At 39.6% G+C, this 27,050-nt stretch overlaps 1 protein-coding gene across 1 annotated transcript in view; it reads right to left on the bottom strand.

Moving 5' to 3' along the window:
* Positions 1-5,173: 5,173 nt before the first annotated feature.
* UbcE2H (ubiquitin conjugating enzyme E2H) overlaps positions 5,174-27,050 on the bottom strand; it is a 53,764-nt gene continuing 31,887 nt past the window's right edge. The window contains exons 3-5 of the mRNA XM_053798365.2: positions 26,454-26,621; positions 15,006-15,134; positions 5,174-12,484 (exon numbers count right to left, since the gene is read on the bottom strand). Coding sequence (XP_053654340.1) covers positions 12,357-12,484; positions 15,006-15,134; positions 26,454-26,621 — 425 coding nt within the window. The 3' untranslated portion in view covers positions 5,174-12,356. The remainder of the gene's footprint in view (positions 12,485-15,005; positions 15,135-26,453; positions 26,622-27,050) is intronic.

The following is a 27,050-nucleotide window of genomic DNA, read 5'->3' as shown; positions in this document are numbered from 1 at the left end:
TAACCTACGATCAAAGAGGAGGCCCAGAAACTTGACGGTATCACGTTCTGGGATACGGGAGCCATAGAGGTACAAAGGATGATCGGAGATGCCAGAGCGTCTAGTGAAAGTAATTTGGTGGGTTTTAGTGCTGGAAAATTTAAACCCACGTGTGGTGGCCCAATTGGAAACACGGTCGACTGCATGCTGGAGAGAAACTGTAATAAGGTGACAGTCAGCGCCTGCACAGGCAATAGCGAAGTCATCAACATAGAGTGATGACCAAATATTTGATGGAAGACTAGAGGCCAAATCATTAATAGCAAGGAGAAAAAGTGTTGTGCTCAGAACACATCTCTGGGGGACACCTTCAGCTTGGATAAAGTCCGGGGAGAGCACATTATTAACCTGAACACAGAAATGCCTGTCAGTTAAAAAGTTCTTAAGGAAGGATGGTAGATTGCCTTGAAGGCCTAAGGAGTGGGCTTGGGCTAAAATATTATACCTCTAAGTTGTGTCATATGCCTTCTCAAGGTCAAAAAATATGGCAATAACTGAGTGGTTATTCGCAAAGGCATTACGAACATACGTATCCAAGCGTAGTAAGGAGTCTATGGTAGAACGTCCCTTACGAAAGCCATATTGACGAGTGGAGAGACTGTTGTGTGTCTCTAAATACCACACTAAACGTCTATTTACTAGGCGTTCCATCACTTTTTAAACTGCACTGGTAAGGGCAATGGGACGATAGTGGGAGGTTTCATGTCCCGTAGTGCCTGGTTTGCGGAAAGGGAGAACAATGGCGGATTTCCACAGCTGTGGAAGAACTCCTTGTGACCAAATAAGATTGTAAAGGCGTAATAGGACTGCAAGGGTTGACTGATGTAAATGTTGTAGCATACGAATATGAATGTCGTTGGGCCCAGCTGCCGATGATCGGCAAGCTGAGAGTGTTGCCTCCAGTTCTTGAAGTGTAAAAGGCACATTATACTGTTCTTCTCTGAGAGAAGAAAAGTCCAAGGGTGCTAACTCTCTGGCAGACTTTGAGGAAAGAAATGAGGGGCATAGATGGAGTCCCTGAGAAATACGGACCAGATGATTGCCAATTTCATTGGCAACATCTAGTGGGTTTGCTATATCAACACCGGCAACCTGCAGAACAGGAGCCGGGTCAGGAGAATATTTACCACTCAGTTTTCGTACTTTTTTCCAGACTGCACTCATAGAGGAAGCAGAGGTGATGGTGGAGACATAATCTCGCCAGCAAGTGCGTTTAGCGTCACGGATGACACGGCAAGCGATCGCACGCTTCTGCTTAAATTCAAGAAGTCTCTCTGTGGTTCTATTGTACCGGTACCTGCCCCATGCAGCGCATTTCAAACGTACTGCACGAGCACAAGCAGGTGACCACCAAGGCACGCATTTCTGAGAATGCCTGCCCGAAGTTTGGGGTATAGAATGAGAAGCTGCGGTTAAAACGGAGGATGAGAAGAGGTGTAAAAGCTCATCGATGGAGGACGAAGAAGGAACCTCTCTAAAAACAGTTAGGTGTGAGTAAAGGTTCCAATTTGCCTGATCAAATTGCCAGTGTGGGATGCGAAGAGGTGGTGAATATGAAGGGGAAGTAAGAATGATTGGGAAATGATCGCTGTCATGTAAGTCCGGAAGAACAGACCAAGTGAAGTCTAATGCGGCGGAGGAAGAGCAGACTGAGAGATCGATGCAAGAGAGAGTGTGAGTCCGAGGATCAAAATGGGTGCGAGTACCTGTATTTAAAACATGGAGGGGGTGGGTGGCAAGAAAAGCCTCTAACTGAATGCCACGGGAATCACAGTGAGACCCCCCCCCCAGAGGAAATGGTGGGCATTAAAATCACCAAGTAACAGAATCGGTGGTGGTAATGACGAAACAAGAAAGGCAATATCCGGAATAGATAATGCCCGAGAAGGAGAGAGATATAAAGAACAGAGCGTATACCACCTATGCAAGTGGATACGGGCTGCTGTGTAATGCAGCGAAGTACGAACAAATAGCTGATGGTACGGAATATCAGTGCGTAGAAGAAGGGCACTTTCATTAAAGGTCCCATCAGGAAAAGGATCTGAAGAATACAATAAATTATAGCCTGAGATGGGAGAGATAACAGCAGAGTGTAATTTTGGTTCCTGTAAGCAAACACCAACAGGGGAAAACTGGGAGAGTAACATCTGAAGCTCACCTCGATTACCCCTGAGGCCGCGTATATTCCACTGTAAATAGGCCATGATTGGCAATGATAAAGATACCTGAAATCCGCAGGCAAGGGTTCCTACGGACTAGAGGGGTTAGAAAAGTCCACATGCGTAGGCAGTGGAAAACGTTCAAGCAGCGAAGGAATGGTGCGCTGTGAAGAAAGGAGTTGCGCAGATGGAGTAGAGGAGAGAGAAGGAGCGGAGGGTGGATCAGTGTCCATTGATGGTTTGGTCTCTGCAATATATTCAAGAGATTGCTTCAAGTGTTTCAGAATTCAGAGATGTCATATGGGAGACAATATTGGAAATGGTAGGGGGAGGATGAGTAAAGATTGGAACTGTAATGGACTGTACCAAGGTAGAGGGGGACGGAAGGGTGGAGGGAACTGGAGAAGCGTGGAAGGGGACAGAAGAGGCAGAAACCTGGGAGGTGGTCGAAGAGGAAGAAACTTGGGAGGGAACAGGGGAGGAAGGTATAGTACGAGGAGGAGGGTGAACCTCTACACTTGTAACAGAGCCAGTGAGAGGGGGAGAACCAGGTACAGAGACAGGGAAGGGAAAATGAGGAGGTGGAAGATGGGTAGGAGGTGTTAATGGACCTTTTTTTGACTTTTGAGAAGTAGAGGGACGATTGGGAGGAGGTGTCATACGAGATCTCATCGCTACTGAGGCTTGTGAGAGAGAACACGAAGAAGCAATATCAGACCGAGACGTTGAAGTAGGGACGTCTGAGCCGAGGACAGCAAAAGAATTAGCTACAGGAGTGACTATGGGAGAGGTAACCACAGAGGTGGGTGCAGAAGATGGGATACCAGAAGTGGGGGGACGTTTTGAAACACGGGAATAAGAAACACGAGGTAGTCTCCCTTGGAGGCGGAGATGAGAAACTGCCATGACATAAGGGAGACCTTCTGCCTCTTTGACGTAACGGATTTCCCGCTCGTTTAAGTAGACTTGACAACGGCGAGAGTACGAAGGGTGAGCCTCATGACAATTAAGGCAAGAGGGAGGTCGATTGCAAGACGTATTAGAATGGTCATCGGCACCACAGACTGGGCATTCGGCGATAGATCTGCAATATTTCGCTGGATGGCCAAATCGCCAGCAATTTCTACACTGTTGCGGTGTAGGGATCATCTTTCGAACTTGTAACCGATGTCCTGCTACATAAACTGAGGATGGGAGTTCACGGCTGTCAAAAGTTAAATGAGCCACATTGCTAGGGTATCGTCTCCGCCCGCGGGCAGGAAGAATGTAAGTGTCTACCTTGAGGATTGGGAGATCTTGGAGTTCCAGTTGTTCAAGAATGTCAGTGCCACATGTCTGGAAATTTTGTTGAACTATGGTATGGGGCAGAATGATGGTACCACTACAAGAATTGAGGGAATGATGCTTTTCAATAGTTACAGGAACAGTATTGATATGGGAAAGACGAGAAAGCTCATGAGCCTGGGTAGCATTCTGTACGGTGACGATGCGCGTACCACTCTTAAGAGCATGAAAAGAAATATCTTTACCAACATGGCGTAGGAGTGCCTTACCAATACTGTGGTCAGAAAGATAGGCAGTAGAGGAAGTCGGTCGTAAAGTGAAGAATTTAGTCCATTGTGCAGTCTGAAACTGAGCGTGGAAAGGTAGTGAAGGACGTGTCGATCTTTTCTGAGAAGAACGAGGTGGAGAAGTATCATCAGCAGGTAATTGTCGTTGTCGTTTAGGCGTGGGACCAGAGTTGGTCCGACGTGGAACGGGCCGGCGATTCGAAAATTGCCGCACCGTAGAGGGAGAGGCCGGAAGCATAGTCAGAGGAGAGCGAAGGTCAGATAAATCGAAGGAGTCAGTCGAGGCCTCAGTACTTGAAGCGGGTGAGGAAACAGCACCGGCAAGAGGTACAGAGGCATGAGGAGTGTCCGAAGAGTGGTCCAAAGACGGGGCGGGGTCAGAACAGGGTGCGGTATCAAGAAGGGGCCCGGGGGTAGCAGGTTCATGGACTAGGGCTGCCATGGTTAGGTTACTTCTTTCTTTTTGTTTTTAAGAAAAAAAAAGAAAGAATAGAAAATAAAAATAAAAAAAAAGAATAAAAAAAAGGGGGGACTGGGGAGGGATAGTTCCTAGGAGGAATGAAAGGGCCAGAAATCTCCCTCCGTGCCCAAGAGGACCTCAGCACCACAAGTAGCGCAGATGCAGCATGGAACCCGTGCCATACCCTACCCATCATGCCAGTAAACCGGCAATCCGGGATAGCAACCTCACATCTGCCGAGCTACCTCGGTGGACAAAAGAGAGGGCGGCCGGAAATCCGCCACAAAGCATACCTCCTTCAGCCACCACCCCCGGAATCTGAAAGGTGGCTTCCAGAGATACACCCGTCGCCCGAGAGACACCCAAAGCCACCCTCCGGGATACCGGAGAGGGATCAGGACATCCCCAGGCAATCCAGATTCCACGGCAAACTACGCCACCGCCAAGAACCTCAACGGAATGGGATGGACCCCGGTACCCTTTCCCCTACCTAGGAACTAGCGTGCCTGTGGGAAAAAAAAAAAAAAAAAAAAAAAAAACAAAAAAAAAAAAAAAAAAAAAAAAAAAAAAAAAAAAAAAAAAAAAAAAAAAAAAAAACGGAAGCCCAAACGGGAAGGGCAAAAGGGAGGGGTGGGGAGGAGGAGGAGGAAAGGAAAAAGGGGAGGATGGGATAGGGAACGGGGGATTGGGGGGTAATTAGGTTCGGTCTGAGGAAGTAGACCGACAGGTCTAATTCCTCAGACCAAGAGCCTCTTCACCACGCCAAGGAGCCCCCCTTGAAGAGGACAGAAGATTATTATTATAATCAAAAAGAATGGTCAGAGGAAAATATTTAGAAGATATTTATTAAAATGTATGCAATTTAATTACTGTGCAAAATATATTCTACATTAGCTTTGTTAACTTTCCTCAGATTAACTTCAAGGAGTGAAAAAGTCCTCAAGTAATTAAAAAATCTTTATCTCATAATCACATTTAAATAACCCTATGGAATGCTTTGGATACATAAACGCCACTTACAAATAACACAGAGGCATTTATTTAGCTTAGTTAAGAATATACAAAGTTATGATATCCCGCATTTGCACAATGTATGAGGTGTTGAAGAAGTTGTCTCACGGTGGTGCTAAGAGCAATGACAAGATATTTATGCCAATCATATAATGCATATACTGATTTGATTATAAATCAACATTACAGGTCAAAGTTCATATGACAACATATATCTACTCCATATAGAATGCTATACAAAAGATAGCAGACCATTAGTTACTTGCATAACACTACCATTCTGACGACTCAAGGAAGCCATAGAAGGATCAAGCTGCATAATGGCCAACGTTATTCCTGTATCACTTTAAAAATTTCAGGCAAGTTTGTTATTATACTTGCGGGTATCACATGAGCAGAGTTGAAAGGTTGCCATTCTCAGTAAACTTGAAGAAACACTTATGGCATCGGCTGACGTGGGTCAACTTAGAGGACATTATGAACATTATCCTGGACTGTGTTGCAATGATGGAGCTAAATAAACACTAATATGTTATTGCTTTTCATATAGGACCCAATCTGCAATTAACAGTTTTGAAAGTCTGAAGAAGACATGAAACAGAACCAGAATATATTTTGGAAAATAGGCTTATTTTATTATTAATAAAAATTGCAACACATCAACCAGACTGTGGGTGAGCATTGTCATAATTGGTGTTTATAAAGCTCCTGTCGCTTGTGTTAATATGCCAGCCAAACCCCCCATGAAAGACAGTGAGGTTATGAAAGACAAGTGCTCTCTGCGCTCATCCAGGCAAAAAAAAAAAGAAAAAAATTGCACTAGACACCTTTGGCTCATGAGATCTTCCTGGTTTAGCGCACCATGTAACAAACAGCAAAGCTCACTATGGCCTGCGTGTCCTTTAAAGTTTTATAATTACATGCATAGACATTTTGTGCTGATCATTCATTCATATGTATTTTCAAATATAAATATATGTAAATTTAAATTTGGCATTATACAGTACCAGTAGTTATTTTTAGAATGGATTACATATTGTTGATACACAGCATTCAATGACACACTTTAACAGCAACATAATTATTCCTCCTCTAAATCCACATTATTTGAGCTGATACTTATCAATGGCATTACTTATTATTTTATGACTTGCAAGATTGGCAGTATATGAACTGATTAAAATGTTTAAGCACACTAAACTTTAATAAAAAAAATTGGCGTAAAGCTCAATTGCATTATTTTTAGGTTAATGTTATGACACATTTTAAGAAAATAATATCATTACACCTTTCAATCTGCACTATTATTAGTGAATACTGATTCAATAATAATATGGTTATGTAACACTGCAAAACAACTACCAGGATTTTGCAATGTGACCAACATTATGTATATAAAAGTATTTCAGTTTTACTAAAAAAAAAATTTATTAAATATTTATGTAAAACTGAGGCTGAAACATGGCTGCTCACAAAATGTGGTAACTAGAGGGAAATATACAATGTTAATCTGTATCATCCTATAATTTTTAATCTAAACACAATTATGAAGACTGAAGATTATTAAATATTCAGACCATTATGAATTCATCTTTACTAAACAGTGAAGATCATATATTAATTTATTGAAAGAATACAAACATTTCATGTTCTGTTTCATAAAGATTTTTCTGGTTTCTACAATACATATTATTTAAAAAAAAATTCAAGCAGCAAACTGTCAACTACATGCCATAAGTAAATGGCTGCTATACTGCCAGCCTCATCATTTGCCTAGGATATTTTGTTATGCAGTCCATACTCAATGCTGCCCAGCAAATACTATAAACCCTCTTTTTCATAGCGCTCACATTAACCATCTCCTCCTGAGCACTTGCCCTTAAAGCTTTGGGGAGCTGGCAAGCAATAATGGTCCTTAATGCTAATGGTCACACCACCACAAAGTCTGAAGACCATCACCCTCAAATGGTACCACTTGCACCTATCTTGAAATCCTTAATTTGTGAAAAAAAAAAGGGGCTTAATTTACTTTTTCATACTAGTGACCCTTATTCAATTACAAATGATGCATACAAAGGAAATATAAAAATTCTATGGCATGCTCTTAGAAATAGGCAATTTCAAAATTTTACAAATATGGTATCTTGAGAATAATGACCATGAAGACCAATGCTTGGATGACCCTATTGTTAAAACTCTACACACAGCAACAGCACAGCTCCGCTCCTTATGCCGAGGCAAACCACACTGTAATACTACTAAATTAAGTCTTTACAGATATACCATGCAACTCCTGTAATAAAAAATAACTAAGCAGTGGTGGGTAAAAATGAGAATATAACGGATTTAATGGTACTTACTCCAATAACTGTTTTTAACTATAATCACAATATATAGAACAAGCAGCTTTAAACACCGTTATGTATTGAAAAAGTTTAGACAAAATGCATTCCTGAACAAAACCTGCACACTGTTATTGACACTACGAGCACCACACAATTTTGTTTAGGATACAAAATATGAAGATGCAATAACTATTATATCTGACTGAACATTGTATCACAATGTCAATTTTTGAAATACAGTACAAATATATGGTTTCAGAAACCAATTTGGATAATATCTACCGTGTCTAGCTCAAATATAATAATTTTAAAATTTATTTCACTCTGAAGCCAAATACAGATATATACATGCTCAAGGTTTAGAAGTCCAGGAACATATTTATTGACATTAATGTTAATAACCATTAAAATATAACATTGTTAGTGTGACAAACTGCTCACTTACTCTCTATGTTAAATCATTTTTGAAGAGTTGCTCATACCTTAAGTGACACACTATTAGGGAGCACTATACTAAATTTCAATACAGGTGATTTTTTTCTCTATCTAGGCCAAACACTTCTTAACCCATAGTAACATGTAAGCAAGTTCTATAACTCTTAAATAAATTTTTATGCCACTTGAATATATCTTTAATAAGAAGTCATTAAATATTTACCAATTTAACAGGAATATACCGTCTACACATCTAGAAACATTTTCAAGTAAGCTTATTCCAGTACAATAAAAAATAAAACAAGGCAACATAGCAGGACGCTTACAACTCTCTCTACAGTGCTCTGGTCAATTTGACACAGCTGTGGCAACCAAGAAGAACCATACATGGTGGGTGGAGCAGCTCAAGTCCAACATTAGCCTCAATTCTTACCTTATTTGTCCTGAGGACTCAGTTTCTTGGTTGCACCTGGAATTGTCTACATGAACTCCACTTCTCACTAACACCCACATTGGTCCATTTATACTTGGAGTGCCAAACTTTTTTGGAGAGATAATTTGTAGAATTTTGCACAAGATTTTCAAAGGCAAATTACACATTGTAGAATAAACACTGTTACAATGAGTACAATTCTAAATTAATCATCAGCTGAAATGCCCCAGCTCATATTAATTACTGCTTGCATACTTCAGATTTTATAAACACTATTTCACTTATAACAGATCACAGATTAGCTAAAATTGTAATCAAAAGTTATTCTGATCTATATCATTAATGCCTAGTTCCCTTTGAGAGCTCCTTTTTTTTTTTTTTTTTGTCCTCAATGGAGTAACCAAATGAAAGAATCTTCTCCAAGCATTTCAACATCTCAGGAATGTATCACAAATGTTTGTTAAAGTATTTTCACTTGGCTAATTTGGCTATAATAATATAAGTGAATCAATTGCCATTTTCTTGCACTGAGAAACAAGAATATGTTGAATGAAGACTGCCTCTGTTAGCATACATAAGTGGAAACTCAGAAGAAAAGACACAATGTAAGACAGAGTGACACAAGTAACATGAATAAGTTACATTAATACCAAGAGTAATTACTAACAGAAGTAGTTATATGCTTGTCTTCAGAACAGGAAAACTATCCTCAATGTTATGCTATTTACACTTGTAATTTTTGGTTTTATTGCACATTTTTCATCTTACTTTCCCCTATTTAACTAAATCCAATACTAGCTATGTAATTTATAAATTTTCTCCTCTTATTTTGCCTTTCTGAAAGCAGTATTTTGTAAGTGCGTGATTCATTCGGCAGAGCGAATCAAGTGCTACTACTCACACAATCAGAGCAAATCACTTATGACACTGGCCATGTCACTGGTCAACATATTTCTTAAATAAGTTAAAATATTATTACCCTGAATTTTTCTTGGTTACCAATAAGCAAGCAATTTTAATCAACATTTGCATCAGTATTATATTTACTTAGTACAGCCTGTATAATCAACACCAAAATATGACAAACTCAAGACCACTTTTAAACTATGGGGTTAACCTGATACTGTAAGGATGTGTGTATGAATGTGCATACTTGTGCACTCACCTATATATGGCTGCAGGGGTAAAATCTCAGCTCCTGTCTTATGGTGTTAATGTATGTGCACAAGCACATACATTTGCACCAGGATACAGGAGCTGTGTGTGAATGTATGTATGAACATATGTGTGTACATGTATATGTATGTATGTCTCAGCAGACAACTCTTATAACTAAATTCTGAGCTACCAAGTACTGAGGCACAGGACTGTCAAGCAAAGAAGTACTTCCTTGAAATCATTGTCTTACAGCTTAAAATATTTTTTTGATTACCCAACATATTAGTTTCCATTGAATCCACTCATCCTAATTTAGCTAAACCAAAATGTAACTACCATACAGTAATACAGAGCAAGACTTGTTACTACTGTATCATCTTTCCTGTTCAATGTGGCACAATGATTAGTGACTAGAAGTGGCATATATGCATGTACTGCAGTATCAATTTATCCACATTCAATAAATCACATACTTTTACTCAAGCAAAAATTTGGTATGCCAATCGTGGGTCACTTCAACCTTTCATAGCTTATTTTATCAACCAATCCCACAATTTATGTGGCCTAATCCCAAAGCCTACTTCTGTCTTTTTCAAATTATGTTCAGCCAATGATGGTCCCAAAGGTCCATAAGGATCAATGATTCCATGGCTCATTAACATAAATCTTCCCATCATTGATTACAGGCTAGTCTCTCCAGGCAACAAGTTAATCTAACCAACCAATGCGGGGTTTCTGGCTCGCAGCCATTACATCCATACTCCTTCAAAATTAAATGACAAATGCAGTGTAATGAATGAAGTGCATACTGAGTCCTCGAGTTCAAACATCTTAGCACTAAAACAAAATACAGACACAAACTATCTGTCATCACATAAGATAAAACAAAGTCAGTCACACTCAACATTATGTATAACATTGTACTCCCATACACCCAAGCTCAAACTCCATCAAAAGTTCAAGTTATAATAAAATCTACAGTGTGACAAATTTTTTAACTTCTTAACTATTCCTACCAAAATTACTTTAAAACGTTTGCAGAAATATAGCACGAAAACTTCATAACTGCTGAGGTCTTTAATGATGAAAACTTTCAAGAGAGACCAAACTTTGTGGCTTCTGGGAGCACATAACTTGGCCACTATTGTCCCTCCACCTGATAACAGCATGTGCATTTCAAGTCAGCTCCTTTGCATCCTAAATAGAGGATTTCTTACTTAAAGTTGAAATATAGATATTTATAAGTTAGTCTTATAAAAGGGTTTAAGTGACAGGTTAAATTTATTAATGGCAAGTTTTGTACATAAAAAATAATTCACTTTGGCCTTGGATGTTAGTGTAGAATATTTTAATGTGCGATAAAATCCAAACGCATTAACCAGAGCATCTAAAATGCATTTAAAAAAAACCTCATGCAGTACAATATTGATGGACTAAACTACTGTACTAAGTGAAGAACTTAATAGTACTACTGTATGTATCTTTATCTATACTGTATGCAGTTTCAAAATACACAGAATATTTCTTACACTAATATAATATATGAGGTATAGTGGATAATAATTACCATGGGTTGTTGGTAAAAATCAGAAACCAACTTGCTGAGTTACTTTTACCATGAATGTACATCTTAAAAGAGAAATGGCAAACAGGGAAGCACAAGGGAGCTGAGTCAAGCATACACAATGGGGGGAACAAGTAAGTGGCACTAAGAAAAAAAAAAGTCTCCTGTATAAAAACTATTCTCTCATTTGTCTGTGAAGGAGTCACTGTTTACACTAATATAATCTCTATGAACGATTGTGAAGCTCCATAACTCACAATGATGCCAGCCACTTGTCTGAAGGCAACAACTCTTTTGTAGACTTGTGTTTAATCACAAAATACCTTGGTTATCAGTGGGGAAACTATATCACCTGATTAATTTGAACTTCATACATAAAACTTTTTTCCCAAATTTAGTGCAAAATGAAAATACCAAATAACTTAGCTGCTGTTTAAACATTTCCAAAATAAGTTAGACTTTCAATATCTTTTCTATACTAATGAAAGATTAAAATGGCTTATGATAAGACTACGTGCATCATTTTGCTTTTGGTAATTTGTTTGTAATATACATTTCAGTGAATTTCAAAGGAAATTATGCCACTTGAAGGTAAAACAAAACAAAACAAAGGACATCTGAGGATATGTGGCAAAATTCCAAAAGCTGAACAAATAATTACTTTATGAATGATAATAAGACTATTTGAACTGAAGCTTTTATCTAAAATGAATCTGTAATGCATACTTATGTAATCCACTCTACGTGGTCTTGTAAATACTTGCTACAGATAAACACAATAAAATAAACTCGCTTTATTAAATATTATACATTAAAATAAAAAGATTACCCCACAACATTCCCATTTTCATCACACTGTCTAACTAGACTAAATACCATTAACGACATGCGGTTATTGTTGATGTCTGAAGAGATGTTACTATGTACAAAAGTAATTGAAATAAAGCTGCAAGGTCTCAATAACCATTTGTCATTATACAAGTCATTTTTTTGCAAAAGCAGCATAAATATATCTTGAAATTGTACCTTAACACTTTTATGAATGGTTGTACATTATCTTAAATGTACCATGAAAAAATTATGCTATGGCAGATAAACAGCTGGCTGGGAGTCTGGAGCATGAGGTGATGGGGAGGGGAGGATGAAGGAGACTGCGATGATACAGGGGTCAGCTGGGATGGTTAGAGTTCCATGTCTTGTGCTTCATCTTCAGAAAAGTCAGACATGGAGGATTCAGAATCTGAGGAGTCTGCTTGAGCAGCTTCTTGTTCCTTCAAAGCCTCTTCTGTTGCATATCGCTTAACATAGTCTGAAAAAATATTTTGGTAGTTTTAAAAACTGGACCAAGTGAGAGAGGTACTGTGCAAGAAAAAGCTGGATATAAGTATGCAAACTTTCTGTTGCTGCTGTTACCCACTAGTGAATTGTAAAAAGAAACACATACACTGTATTCGAAGAAGCAATATGATTTGACTTCAATCCAGTCATTAACATGCACATGGTACTACAACCCAATAATCACAATCAATAGTTTAAAGAATTTTGATAAATGAATCAATGTGACAAGTAGTGAGTACAGTATTTCACAAATTCAAATCAATACAAAATTGGAGCTTTGAAATTGAATGCAATTATCACAAAAAAAAAATTCTTCCTTTCACCTAGTCTTAATAGATATCCATCATAAAAAAAAAAAAAAAAAAAAAAAAAAACCTTGGCCCTCTTTCATCTCTGCCTGTCTAAAATGCAGTTCAATAGCTACAAGTTGAGTAATGATACTGTATGCCAGTGAAGTAACAAGTTATATACTGGTAGAAGAAAGACACTTATAGCACAGAACTTTTTATTTGTGTGTTTCACCCACCAGGATGACTTAAGTCCCCAGTGGGTGAAAGGCAAATATAAAGGATTCCATGCCATAAGTGTCTTTCTACTACTATATGTTGGCATAATGTCATTATACTATAAGGTATATATTGCAGGAAGGGGAGTGCCTTGACTCTGAAGGAGGGGTGGAGATGTTTAAGTTAGAGGGTAATCTGGTGATCTGCCTTTGATGCCAGCACACTTCTGGTAAGATGTTGATTGAATGAGTGATAGTAAATGTGCTTTCTTCTTTGGGTCACCCTGCCTTGACAGCAGATGGGCAATGAGATAAATAAAATATATTTTTTTTTTTCAACAAGTCGGCCGTCTCCCACCGAGGCAGGGTGACCCAAAAAAGAAAGAAAATCCCCAAAAAGAAAATACTTTCATCATCATTCAACACTTTCACCACACTCGCACATTATCACTGTTTTTGCAGAGGTGCTCAGAATACAACAGTTTAGAAGCATACACATATAAAGATACACAACATATCCCTCCAAACTGCCAGACAGCAACTGGTAGACAGCAACCACCCAGGGAGGTACTACTGTCCTGCCAAGTGAGTGTAAAACGAAAGCCTGTAATTGTTTTACATGATGGTAGGATTGCCGGCGTCTTTTGTCTGTCTCATAAATATGCAAGATTACAGGTACGTCTTGATACTTCTACTTACACTTAGGTCACACTACACATACGTGTACAAGCATATATATATACACACACCCCTCCGGGTTTTCTGCTATTTTCTTTCTAGCTCTTGTCCTTGTTATCTCCATGGGGAAGTGGAACAGAATTCTTCCTCCGTAAGCCATGCGTGTTGTAAGAGGCGACTAAAATGCCGGGAGCAAGGGGCTAGTAACCCCTTCTGTATATATTACTAAATGTACAAGGAGAAACTTTTGTTTCTCCTTTTGGGCCACCCCGCCTTGGTGGGATACGGCCAGTGTGTTGAAAGAAGAAAGACTACATACAAATATACAAAGGCAAATATTGGAATATCAAATTAAAAAAAAATTAAACCTAAATGAATTGTCCACCCAATTTTGAATTTTATTGTAAACATACTGTATAATGCCATGTATGACTCAACACAAAAGGATAATAAACATTAGCCATTGGCACCAACAAAAACCCATGGAGAGTTGGAAACAATAAAACAGAAGACTGAAAGATGGTGTGGTGTTGCATAAAGTATAATTCGAAGGGCTGAGGGGAAACTGTTGAGGCGATTTGGGCATTTGAAGGATGGAACAGAATGGGATGACTAAATGGGTACATAAATTTGGAGTGGAAGGGAGGGGTAGGGGTCATCCCAGGATGGATCGGAGGGAGGGGGTAAAGGAGGTTCTAAATGGTTGGGGCTTGAACATCCAATAGGCTTGTGTGAGAGCATTAGATTGGATGGAGTGGAGACAAGTGGTTTTTGGAGTTTGACCTACTGTGAGTGTAATAAAGGTTACATTTATGAAGGGATTCAGGGAAATCAGATAGCTAGATTCGAGTCCTGGAGGTGGGAAGTACAGTGCCTACACTCTATAAAAGGGGTAAGAATGTTGCAGTTTGGAGGGTCATATGAAGTGTGATGTCAACACATTTCTGGTAAGACAGCAATTGAAGGAATAATTATGAATATTTCCCTTTTTTGGGGGGATGGGGTCAGTGAAGCAATGAACACTGGACTGAAAGGAGAGAATATGGAAGACCTGAATGCATTAAGATATCTCAGACTGAATGTGTTGGCAAATAGGTTTCTGAAAAAAAAGGGCAAATCATAGAAGAGTAGAAGCTGCAAAAATTTATAAAAGAGGAAGGGGTAACTAAACAGTAAATTATTATTGTAGGGTAGTCCTAAAAGTGAGGGTAGTCATTCAATGGAACTGTATCATATAAGTAATAAATACTGTACATACTGTAAATATAATTATTTTTACAATAGCTCCAACTACAACGATGAAACTTACCTGAGACTTTCTTCTTGTACTCTTCAGGCTTGTGGAGGTACATTGCGGCTGCATCCCCATTTAAGGGATCAATTGGATTTGGATATGTTAAAAGTTGTGGAAGAAAGCTTTCAAAAATATTTGATAGATCTGAAAGTAAGAGCAATGAACAGTCAACAATAATAATTTATTACACTCAGAACTATCTGCAATGACAGAATGACACAAAGCTCAACTTGTTTAAATAAATAACAAAAAGGCACAATACCGTGACTGGAACAATACACAAATAACCCGCACATAAAAGAGAGAAGCTTACGACGACGTTTCGGTCCGACTTGGACCATTGACAAAGTCACACTAACAGAGGTGGAGCAGGACGGCTATATATAGGCAGGAAGAGGTGGTAGTAGTAGTAGTAGTAGTAGTAGTAGTAGTAGTACAAGAATTGTATATAATACCGACAGGATGAAATTAAGACACATGCACAACACCCGGGCATCCCCATCGTAGACGTTTCGCCATCCAGACAGCCACTGGATGGCGAAACGTCCACAACAACAGTAGTTGTAGTAGAAGAAGAAGAGGTAGTAGTAGTGGTAGCGGAAGAAGTGGGAAATAAGGAAGACGAGCCAGTCAAATACAAAGGAAGGGGAGCACTGCAAGAGAGCTAGATACCCACAGAGGGAGAGCAAGCGCACAGAGGTGCGTGAAAGGGGAAGTGGTGAAATAAAATAAATGAAGAAGGAACAGAAACACGAGACAGGAGAGAGAAAGACAACCCAGAGGAGAAAAGGAGAGAGGAAAGGGGAAGAGGAAGAAGAAAAAGAAAAAGAAAAAGTGAGGATTCAGGTTAAGTCACGGGTGTTCTGAAGTTTGGAGCATTTTACAATGTAGTGGGAGAGGAAGGCATCTACAGAGACGAAGCCAGGGCTAAGGTTCATACAAGGAGTTTTGTGTATTAGAGAGGATTCAACTAGACGGCGACTGTTCGAGTTGGAAGTAGGGAAGACAGTTTTAGCAGAAGACCAGTCAATAGGATGGCTATGATCTCTGACGTGACAGAAAAGAGCATTGTTAGTGTCGGCAAGCCTAACACTATTTTTGTGCTCCCTAAGTCTGTCAGAAAGAGATCGACCAGTTTCTCCAAAGTATTGAAGAGGACAGGAGGAGCAAGAAATAGAGTAGACACCAGGAACATCTGTAGAGGGAGGAGAGGTATGAACGAGATTAGTGCGAAGAGTGTTAGTCTGGCGGAAGGTAAGCTTAATGTCTAAGGGACGGAGAGAATTGTTGAGATTAGAAAGACCGGAAATGTAGGGAAGGCAGAGGATAGAAGAGTTCCCATGAGTAGAGAGTTTGGGAGAGAAGAAATTGCGTTTAGCACGTGAGAGGGCAGAGTCTATGAAATGGGAAGGGTAGCCAAGACGGGAGAACGAATTATGAAGAGTGGAAATTTCTGCTGGAAGGAACTGAGGATCACAGATGCGGAGGGCATGGAGAAAGAGGGAGATAAGAACACTTTTCTTGACAGGGGAAGCATGATAGGAAAAGTAGTGAATGTACATGCCACTGTGCATAGGTTTACGGTAAACGGAAAAGGAAAAACCTGTATCTGAGCGGTGGACATGGACATCAAGGAAAGGAAGTAAGGAATTAGATTCCCATTCAGCTTTAAACTTAATGGAAGGGGCAAGATTATTAAGAGCTTCAAGAAAAGGTTGGAAGAGACTGGAGTCATGAGGCCACAGAGCAAAGATATCATCCACATAGCGGAGCCAGAGTGAAGGTTGCACATCGAGGGTAGGAAGAAGAACAGTCTCGAAGTATTCCATGTAAAGATTAGCAAGGACAGGAGAGAGAGGAGAGCCCATAGCGACACCGAAGGTTTGAGAATAATATTTCCCTTGGAAGGAAAAGGAGTTAGAGTCCACACAGAGGCGGATCAGATCAAGAAAGACATCAGTAGGGATAGGGAGATGAAGAAACCCTTCATGGGCCTTCTCTTTAAGGAAATCAAGGACATCATCAAGAGGGACAATGGTGAAGAGGGACTCAACGTCAAGACTAAGCATCTTACAGGTTGGGAGAGAGCAAACCCGTTCAATGAAGTCTTGAGAGTGACGGAGGTGGGCAGGAGAAAAAGTACCAAGAAAGGGAGTGAGGGTTTTGGCCAGCCAAGAAGCAAGAGAATAAGAGACAGAACCTCTAGAGGATATGATAGGACGAAGAGGAATATCAGGTTTATGAGTTTTGGGAAGGCCATAGAAATAGGGAAGAGAGGGACAGATGACACGAAACCGTTGAACAAGGTCAAAGTCAGGAGGACAGAGGTCGGAGAGAGTCCTTAGTTTTTTGTTGAAAGTTCTCTTGATGCGATCAAGAGGGTAGGAAACGAGAGGAGTGTAGGTGCATGAGTCAGAGAGCAAGACATCAGCTTTACGGAGGTAATCCTCGCGATCAAGGACAACTACCGAATTACCTTTGTCAGAAGATAGTATGACAATGTTAGTGTTGGATTTAAGAGAAGAAAGGGCAAGTTGGTAACGGCGTGGAAGGTGGTGATTCTTGGAAAACAGACTAACAAGAGCGGGAAGGAGAGCACTACGAAAAGTGGACAAGTCAGGAAGATTACGGAAGCGAGATTGACGAAAGGAATCAAAAGAGCTAATCAGGGAAATACCAGCTAGCCCTTGGTCTAAATTCTCCCTCACTGACTGTGTTACTAATCTGTCTTCTGTCTCACTCTCTCAATATGAGCTTGAACTTCTTGGTTTTGGTCTTTCCTTTGCCACTTCGCCTACTCCTCGCACTGGTATTTCCCTGATTAGCTCTTTTGATTCCTTTCGTCAATCTCGCTTCCATAATCTTCCTGACTTGTCCACTTTTCGTGGTGCTCTCCTTCCCGCTCTTGTTAGTCTGTTTTCCAAGAATCACCACCTTCCACGCCGTTACCAACTTGCCCTTTCTTCTCTTAAATCCAACACTAACATTGTCATACTATCTTCTGACAAAGGTAATTCGGTAGTTATCCTTGATCGCGAGGATTACCTCCGTAAAGCTGATGTCTTGCTCTCTGACTCGCGCACCTACACTCCTCTCGTTTCCAACCCTCTTGATCACATCAAGAGAACTTTCAACAAAAAACTAAGGACTCTCTCCGACCTCTGTCCTCCTGACTTTGACCTTGTTCAACGGTTTCGTGTCATCTGTCCCTCTCTTCCCTATTTCTATGGCCTTCCCAAAACTCATAAACCTGATATTCCTCTTCGTCCTATCATATCCTCTAGAGGTTCTGTCTCTTATTCTCTTGCTTCTTGGCTGGCCAAAACCCTCACTCCCTTTCTTGGTACTTTTTCTCCTGCCCACCTCCATCACTCTCAAGACTTCATTGAATGGGTTCGCTCTCTCCCAACCTGTAAGATGCTTAGTCTTGACGTTGAGTCCCTCTTCACCAATGTCCCTCTTGATGATGTCCTTGATTTCCCTAGAGAGAAGGCCCATGAAGGGTTTCTTCATCTCCCTATCCCCACTGATGTCTTTCTTGATCTGATCCGCCTCTGTGTGGACTCTAACTCCTTTTCCTTCCAAGGGAAATATTATTCTCAAACCTTCGGTGTCGCTATGGGCTCTCCTCTCTCTCCTGTCCTTGCTAATCTTTACATGGAATACTTCGAGACTGTTCTTCTTCCTACCCTCGATGTGCAACCTTCACTCTGGCTCCGCTATGTGGATGATATCTTTGCTCTGTGGTCTCATGACTCCAGTCTCTTCCAACCTTTTCTTGAAGCTCTTAATAATCTTGCCCCTTCCATTAAGTTTAAAGCTGAATGGGAATCTAATTCCTTACTTCCTTTCCTTGATGTCCATGTCCACCGCTCAGATACAGGTTTTTCCTTTTCCCTTTACCGTAAACCTATGTACAGTGGCATGTACATTCACTACTTTTCCTATCATGCTTCCCCTGTCAAGAAAAGTGTTCTTATCTCCCTCTTTCTCCGTGCCCTCCGCATCTGTGATCCTCAGTTCCTTCCAGCAGAAATTTCCACTCTTCATAATTCGTTCTCCCGTCTTGGCTACCCTTCCCATTTCATAGACTCTGCCCGCTCACGTGCTAAACGCAATTTCTTCTCTCCCAAACTCTCTACTCATGGGAACTCTTCTATCCTCTGCCTTCCCTACATTTCCGGTCTTTCTAATCTCAACAATTCTCTCCATCCCTTAGACATTAAGCTTACCTTCCGCCAGACTAACACTCTTCGCACTAATCTCGTTCATACCTCTCCTCCCTCTACAGATGTTCCTGGTGTCTACTCTATTTCTTGCTCCTCCTGTCCTCTTCAATATTTCGGAGAAACTGGTCGATCTCTTTCTGACAGACTTAGGGAGCACAAAAATAGTGTTAGGCTTGCCGACACTAACAATGCTCTTTTCTGTCACGTCAGAGATCATAGCCATCCTATTGACTGGTCTTCTGCTAAAACTGTCTTCCCTACTTCCAACTCGAACAGTCGCCGTCTAGTTGAATCCTCTCTAATACACAACTTTCCTTGTATGAACCTTAGCCCTGGCTTCGTCCCTGTAGATGCATTCCTCTCCCACTACATTGTAAAATGCTCCAAACTTCAGAACACCCGTGACTTAACCTGAATCCTCACTTTTTCTTTGTCTTTTTCTTCTTCCTCTTCCCCTTTCCTCTCTCCTTTTCTCCTCTGGGTTGTCTTTCTCTCTCCTGTCTCATGTTTCTGTTCCTTCTTCATTTATTTTATTTCACCACTTCCCCTTTCACGCACCTCTGTGCGCTTGCTCTCCCTCTGTGGGTATCTAGCTCTCTTGCAGTGCTCCCCTTCCTTTGTATTTGACTGGCTCGTCTTCCTTATTTCCCACTTCTTCCGCTACCACTACTACTACTACCTCTTCTTCTTCTACTACAACTACTGTTGAAATTAAGACACATGTGCGGCGTCTGGCTGTCTTTGTTGTGGACGTTTTGCCATCCAGTGGCTGGCTGGATGGCGAAACGTCTACAATGGGGATGCCCGGGTGTTGTGCATGTGTCTTAATTTCATCCTGTCGGTATTATATACAATTCTTGTACTACTACTACTACTACTACCACCTCTTCCTGCCTATATATAGCCGTCCTGCTCCACCTCTGTTAGTGTGACTTTGTCAATGGTCCAAGTCGGACCGAAACGTCGTCGTAAGCTTCTCAACTTGTTTATAAAGGAGGGCCCAGCTCACATCGCTTTGCTCTATGACGTTTCACAAATGCAGTACTTTTCAATTATACCCATTCTTCATTTATTCAGACTTCCTACAGTAAATATATTCACCACTTACTACAAACTCAGAATGAAAATATTTTAGAGTAATGTGTGTACTGTATATGCATTTTTTAGATTTAGGTCTATTGCTCATTTAACATATGATAGTGTGAACACTATGTATTAAAAAAGTGAAAAAGGGCTGTTAAAATTTTCAGCAATTTTCACTTTAACCCTTTGAGGGTTTCGGACGTACTAGTACGGCTTACGACCCAGGGTTTTTGACGTACTAGTACGCCTAAATTCTAGCGCCCTCAAATCTAGTGGGAGAAAGCTGGTAGGCCTTCATATGAAAGAATGGGTCTATGTGGTCAGTGTGCACAGTCTAAAAAAAATCCTGCAGCACACAGTGCATAATGAGAAAAAAAAAAACTTTGACCGTTTTTTTGGAATAAAACAGCGACTTTGCACTGTATTTTCGTATAGTATTTATTGTTGTATTCTAGTTTTCTTGGTCTCATTTTATAGAATGGAAGACATATTACAGAAATTGAGATGATTTTGACTGGTTTTACAATGAAAGATACCTTGAAACTGAGCTCAAAGTAGCAGAAATGTTCGATTTTTACCAAATTTCAAAAGTAAACAAATCGTGCCAATGGTCCAATACACGTCAACTGGTGAGTCTAATATTCTTTCACAAGTGCGCCAATAATATTTATACCATTTTTTACACTAATGCAGTAGTCTGCATAACAGTAAATCTTATATTTTTTGTGAGAATAAAAATTCAAAGTGGAAAGCAAAAGAATATAAGAGGGGCCTTGAGACGTGACTAATGACCAGAGGAAATGTCATTTTAGTGCCAGGAATGTCTTTCTTGTTTATTCTGGACCCTATTCGGAAATTGGCATCTTTTGAAATTTGTATGAAATTGGCAAAATTGCTAAATTCTGACCACTGTACTGGATAGTTGAATTTCATAAATGGATGGTTTCTTGCACCCATTCGATAGAAAAAATGGAGTTCTAGCGAAATATTCATGTTTTTTGTCGACTAGTACAGTGGAATTGGCCGAAAATGGGGCTCAAAGTGGGCAAAATCGCCGATGCGTAAACATCCCCGAGACCGCTAACTTCGCGAGAGCATAATTCCGTAAGTTTTCCATTAAATTTCAAACTTTTGGTGTCCTTAGGATCGGGAAAAGATTCTCTATCTTTTCATAAGAGAAAATTATTTTTTTTTTAAATTTGGCCGACCCTGAGAACGAGTTTCAGAGAGGGCCTGTCGACCCTCAAAGGGTTAAAGGAGTAGCCTAGAACCTACCTGCTATCTTTTTACTTATATTATCTGAGAATATTTACATAAATAAGGAATAATAATTTACTGACAGTTCACCAGTAACATTCTTGAAATCCATCCTGCAGTGTGACGCATGAACAAACTTCTGCAGCTCGGAGAGATACAGCTGTATTGCATATGAGAATTTCAGCAAGTAACTGATCTTGAATCACTTTACCAGAGTGAATTAACAGTTCAACAGCTGTTAAAAAGTTGAGAAATAATGTGGGACATTATTTGTTCTCCACAGAAAAATAAGTAAAACCTACAAAACCAAAGACCCAATACTTTATTATGTGCTGACATCACATTACAGCCTCTCCTCACTTAGCGACATACTCGTTTACCGACAACTCGGACTTACGACGGGCTCTCTGGCCAGTATTCATATCTAAATAATGTATGTTAGAGCTGAGTTCCTCTATTCTGTTTATTACAATATACAGTACACTACTGTACAGACATTTAAAAATATACCAGAAATGCTATAAATGGTGCAAAGGTGACATTATAACAATGTCAAATATGGTTGACAAACCCGCTACCATTATAGTATGCTCCTCACTTACCGACGAATTCATTTACCAACAAGGTCTTAGAAACAGAATTCTGTCGTTAAGTGAAGAGAGGCTGTACATTAATTTTATGCTGTCAACTCATATGTATTTATATTTCAAGTCATGGTATATCTGCAGCATTCACTGAATCATAAACTGTGGTCCAGACCTCATTTCTTTCATCACAATTCATCACTGTGCAGCACCTGTAATTTACTGGTACATAGTCTAATTAAATTGTACTAACACTCAAAAGCAAATGCCTGCGAATTACAGGCTTAAAAAATTACTATGAAACTTAATCTTCTATCAATAACTTAAGTGTTACACTCGCTTCTGATTCGGCCAGCTGGCCAAGTGGCTTACGCACTGGCATGGAGTTTTAGGACTTGCTTGTCATGAGTTCAATCCCTGCCCATTCCATGGTTTAATCACATCTGATTTGCAAAGAAAATTCATATTTCTGCAACTGCCAAAAATTCCTTGAAATCGGGAATTCTCCTTAAGTTTAGAAGTTATTTACTTCTCATTTGATTCAGTTCTACAAGTCTCATTCATCCCTGTAAAGAGCACCTCTCTCTCATAACTTTGAGAATCCGCAGCTACTTGGATTCTTGATGCAATTCAGAATAACATAATTTATCGTACCAGTGCATCTGACCTCTCATTTAATCCCTAATTGTGAGCCTCCCAGCACAAAGTTGCATGCCTCTCTCCTACTGCAACTTCCATGGCTCTACTCTCAAGAACTTGAGAACTGTGCAATAAGGACACATGCAATACTTATGGCATTTATTAGGAGCCATTTTGCCCTCTAGGGGCTTCATCTCTGGACTGATAAATCCCCAGAATCTTATACTCTCCCTTCCTATACTGATTTATAATACTCTCAAGTCTCTTCTCACTGATGTTGGAATACTGTTGTTAACTCAAGAAAAGAATGCTGTGTTCTCTGTATTTTGTGGCACAAACTTTCAATTGGCTAGAAGAATTCAGTTTATTCATATCTGTGGGTGCTGTTCATGATTAGGTTGCTGGCTAAAATGCCAGTATCATTATTTCCATAAGCAGTAAAGCATAACCTCTTATTATAGAGCATTTGACATAGTCCCTCATGCTGAATAGTTTTGTATATGAAAAACTAAAATGAATATTCATTTGTATGGATATAAAATAATGACTAACAGGATAAAACTGCCTGTCATAACCTACCAGTTAGATCATCAAATCCTGCTTTGAAACAATGGTTCACTTGCTAGTTTAAGCTATACCATTTACTAATGTAAAATCCTCCAATGCCTTGTACCATTTGTAATCTCGGTGATGTATCTTATCTAAATGAAACCGAGGATGAATTAAATAGGAAAATGCTTTGTAAAAGGAAATAGGGTCTTGCTCACCACCTTATTACCTGTAGACAATTCTGGGGGGTCATTCCCCCCCACAGCCCAGCCCCAGACCAGGAATCCTGGTTGATGACCTGATCACTCAGGTTGTTGGTCCTAGTGGCAAACAATTTAATGCAAGCACCACAGTCCAGGTGATATAAAATTTATTTGAACTCATTCAGTTCCCTTTCCAAGTACAATGGATACTGAAAGATCTCAGATCCTTTGCACATATGTACTGAGTTATCCCTTTAATGTATTCATTGCACCCCTGCTTTTCACTGGGGTTGTTTTGCACCATAGGGCAAACCTCTTGCTTTCATAGGGAGGATTTCGATGTGCAGATTTTGGACTATTCCTTCCAGAATTTTGAAGGTGTGAATCATGATCTATCTTTGTTGCCTACCATAACCTTTCCACTGTCATGACCCCCAAAATTAAAATGGCTGACAGTGTCATGATTTAACAGCAATCAATATTTAATGGAAACCTTATGGAATTACACAAGAGCAAAGCTGTCTGGGAGCAATTTATGCACTGGCAATTTTACCAACTTCAAGTCGTATTTTAAGCTAATTCTAGTAATCAATCTGACCCAATTTCTAGCTATTTTGCTAGTATGATTAAACACAAGATCAAGCACAAGAATCCACCCTTTAAACCATCAGAACTACTTTATAATGTGTACAGAAGTTGGCCAATATTACACACAATTGAAAAAATTCCAGTTTAAAAACAGAGTCCAAAATAAATAGTGTAGACATTCCAGGCACTACAGCAACCTTCCGTCTGTGTGTTAAAATCACATCTCCAGGCCTCTCCTATATCACACTTGCCCTCCATTTTGAACTAGTCACACAAAAAATTGGATTTACTCTTTTTCTCCTGCAATAAAATACTATAAAAAAATTATTGGTCATGGTTTTGGACATCCCAATAATTGAAACAGACCTAGTAAAAACCCTGAAGACAGACCTAGGAGAGGGTAGCCCTATCCTTCCTCAAGAAAATTGTCAAAAATAAAATATTTTTGCCACTTTGAGACCTATTTCAAGCTATTTCCTATCTGAAACCAATCAAAATCATCTCTACTTCAGTAATATCTTGCATCCTATCAATTGATACCAAGAAATAGCTAATAAAACCATAAAAACCATCCTAGAAAACACCTCAACTAGTTATTTTAAGATACAGTGGAGCCTTGGTTTTCGTGATTAATTCGTTCCAGAAAGTCTGACAAAAACTGAACTGCACGAAAGCTGAAGCAATATTTCCCATGAGAAATAATGTAAATCCAGTTAATCTGTTCCAGACACCCAAAAAGATTAACAAAAAATACATTCTATAGAGAATAACTATAGATTTACATACAGAAAACAATGAGAAATACTGTAAATATAAATGACTAATGAAACAGACAAATGAACATTTAACATCACTTTTACCTTTATTGAAGACTCTTGTTGGCATATGGAAGATGGCAAGGAGGGGAGAGGGAGGAGGAGAGGTTATTGTTTGGAAGGGAAATCCCCCTCAATAAGGACTTCAGGCATTAAGGCCCTATCTGGGGTTACTTCCCTTCTTTGTCTTTTACTGGTACTAGGACCAACTTGAAGGTCACTGTACCCCTGTAGCACAAAAAATCTGTCCAGAGAGGTCTATTTCTGGCATCTCTTTAAGATTTGCCTAAAATGGGACAAGGCATTGTCAATGAACATGTTGCAGACACAGCTTGCAATGGCTTTGTTAGGGTGATACTTCTCCACAACTCTCTGCAACTCATTCCACTTTGCACACATGTCCTTAATCACTGAAGAAGGCATATTCTTCCCTCTCTCTTCCTCCTTCCTGAAGCAATTTCCTTAGCTGCAGTCTGCTGCTGTTCCAGTTGAAAGTCTTGCAGCTCTTCAGTGGTTAGCTCTTCCCTGTGGTCGTCCACCAACTCTTCCACCAAAACACTATCTCCCGCTAACTGTTTTTTGTTGATCCACACCAACAACAACTTCTCAACATCTCTGATTGTTTGTGATCTCTGTTTCATTAGCACATTTACCCCTTTCGCAACATCAGCTTCCTTAATTTTTTTTTTTTGCCAGGATGGAACTGATCGCTGATGTAGACTTCACCCTCTCTATCAAAGGACTGGCACTCGGAGCTTTCTTTGGCCCTATGGTGGCTTATTTAGCAGTCGCACTCAATAAACAAACACAAAAAACAATGGATTATTACGAAATGTTATCCAAACATGCTAGGTAATGTTCATTCAACGAGAAACAATGCCAGACTGAGTCAGAATGCATGGGCTGCTGTGTGTGGGCACAGGCAGGTGGACACATTTGGTACGGACCATTGTCAACTCTACGAAACCCGAGCGGATGAAATTTAGATGAAAAAAGTTGTCAAAAACCGAATCCTATGAAAACCGAGAATCCACTCTAATTACAATTTCAGAGGTTTGCTTTTCCGATCATGCACTGATGGGGCAGGTTTTTGCATGGAAACAAGCACTATTAATACTAAGGGCAGTAAGTAGCTTGATATTACAGCCTCACTAGGCTTGGAATAGGAACTGTTCCTGGATATTTGAGTTCTCTTGACTTCTGACATTAGAGGAAATTTAGGCATTTTTTTTAGATCCTGACAATTTAAACAAGTCTTTTGACTTGCTGTTTCACTCACTTGTGCCAGGTTGTGTTGACCTATAGTGGTCAAGCAGTCAATGTCACATCTAGGTGGCTCACAGGTACAGTATTTTGAAGAATTGCAGAAATCTGCTCATAGATCACTTCTTGTTCTTACTATGTCATAAAATGGTACTGTATTCTAAGAAATAAAAGTGTATTGGTAGTAAGTACAATTTTAAATTATAGTACAAGTTAAATTCTATAGTAAGCAGACAGTAATTGATTGGCTCACCATACAAAGCTGTCCAAGCTTGGTTTATTACATCCAGGCACACAGTGCCTGACACCTCATCAATGTTAGGATGATAAACTTTGTTCATGAAACCAATGCTCGGAGATTTAAAAGGATAATGCTCTGGGAGATGAACACGAACTTTCCAAACGCCACCCTCGTATGGTGCTGAAAAACACAGAGAAATGTCTTGTAATGGATGTCATACTAGCACAGAGTATACAGAAAGTGAAAGGTATTAGGTGCATTGTATTGTATTTATGAAATAATGAACTCGTGTAGATCATTCAGCAAAAGAAGTGGTGAAGATTTGATCCTCCATCTGCTAATCTCAGCCTGGCCTCTGACCAGTTAAGTTGTGTCAAAATTTCAAGGGATGAGAGGTAATAGAAGCATAACAGAAATGCTTTAGACACATGGAGGGGATGATGAATGAATAAACTACAATAAGCAAACAGAGAAGATAAATATTGTTGAAAATACTGATAAGTTACCTGCATCATAGAAGAGAAAACTTGTATACTATGTTCAAAGATAAGGCTATGAATAACTAAATTGTAATGAACACTTGTTAATGCTCTATAATATTTCAACACC

The sequence above is a fragment of the Cherax quadricarinatus genome, chromosome 76 (genome assembly GCF_038502225.1).
Source record: "Cherax quadricarinatus isolate ZL_2023a chromosome 76, ASM3850222v1, whole genome shotgun sequence".
Classification (NCBI taxonomy): Eukaryota; Metazoa; Arthropoda; class Malacostraca; order Decapoda; family Parastacidae; genus Cherax; species Cherax quadricarinatus.
This window is presented reverse-complemented; position numbering and strand designations above follow the sequence as displayed.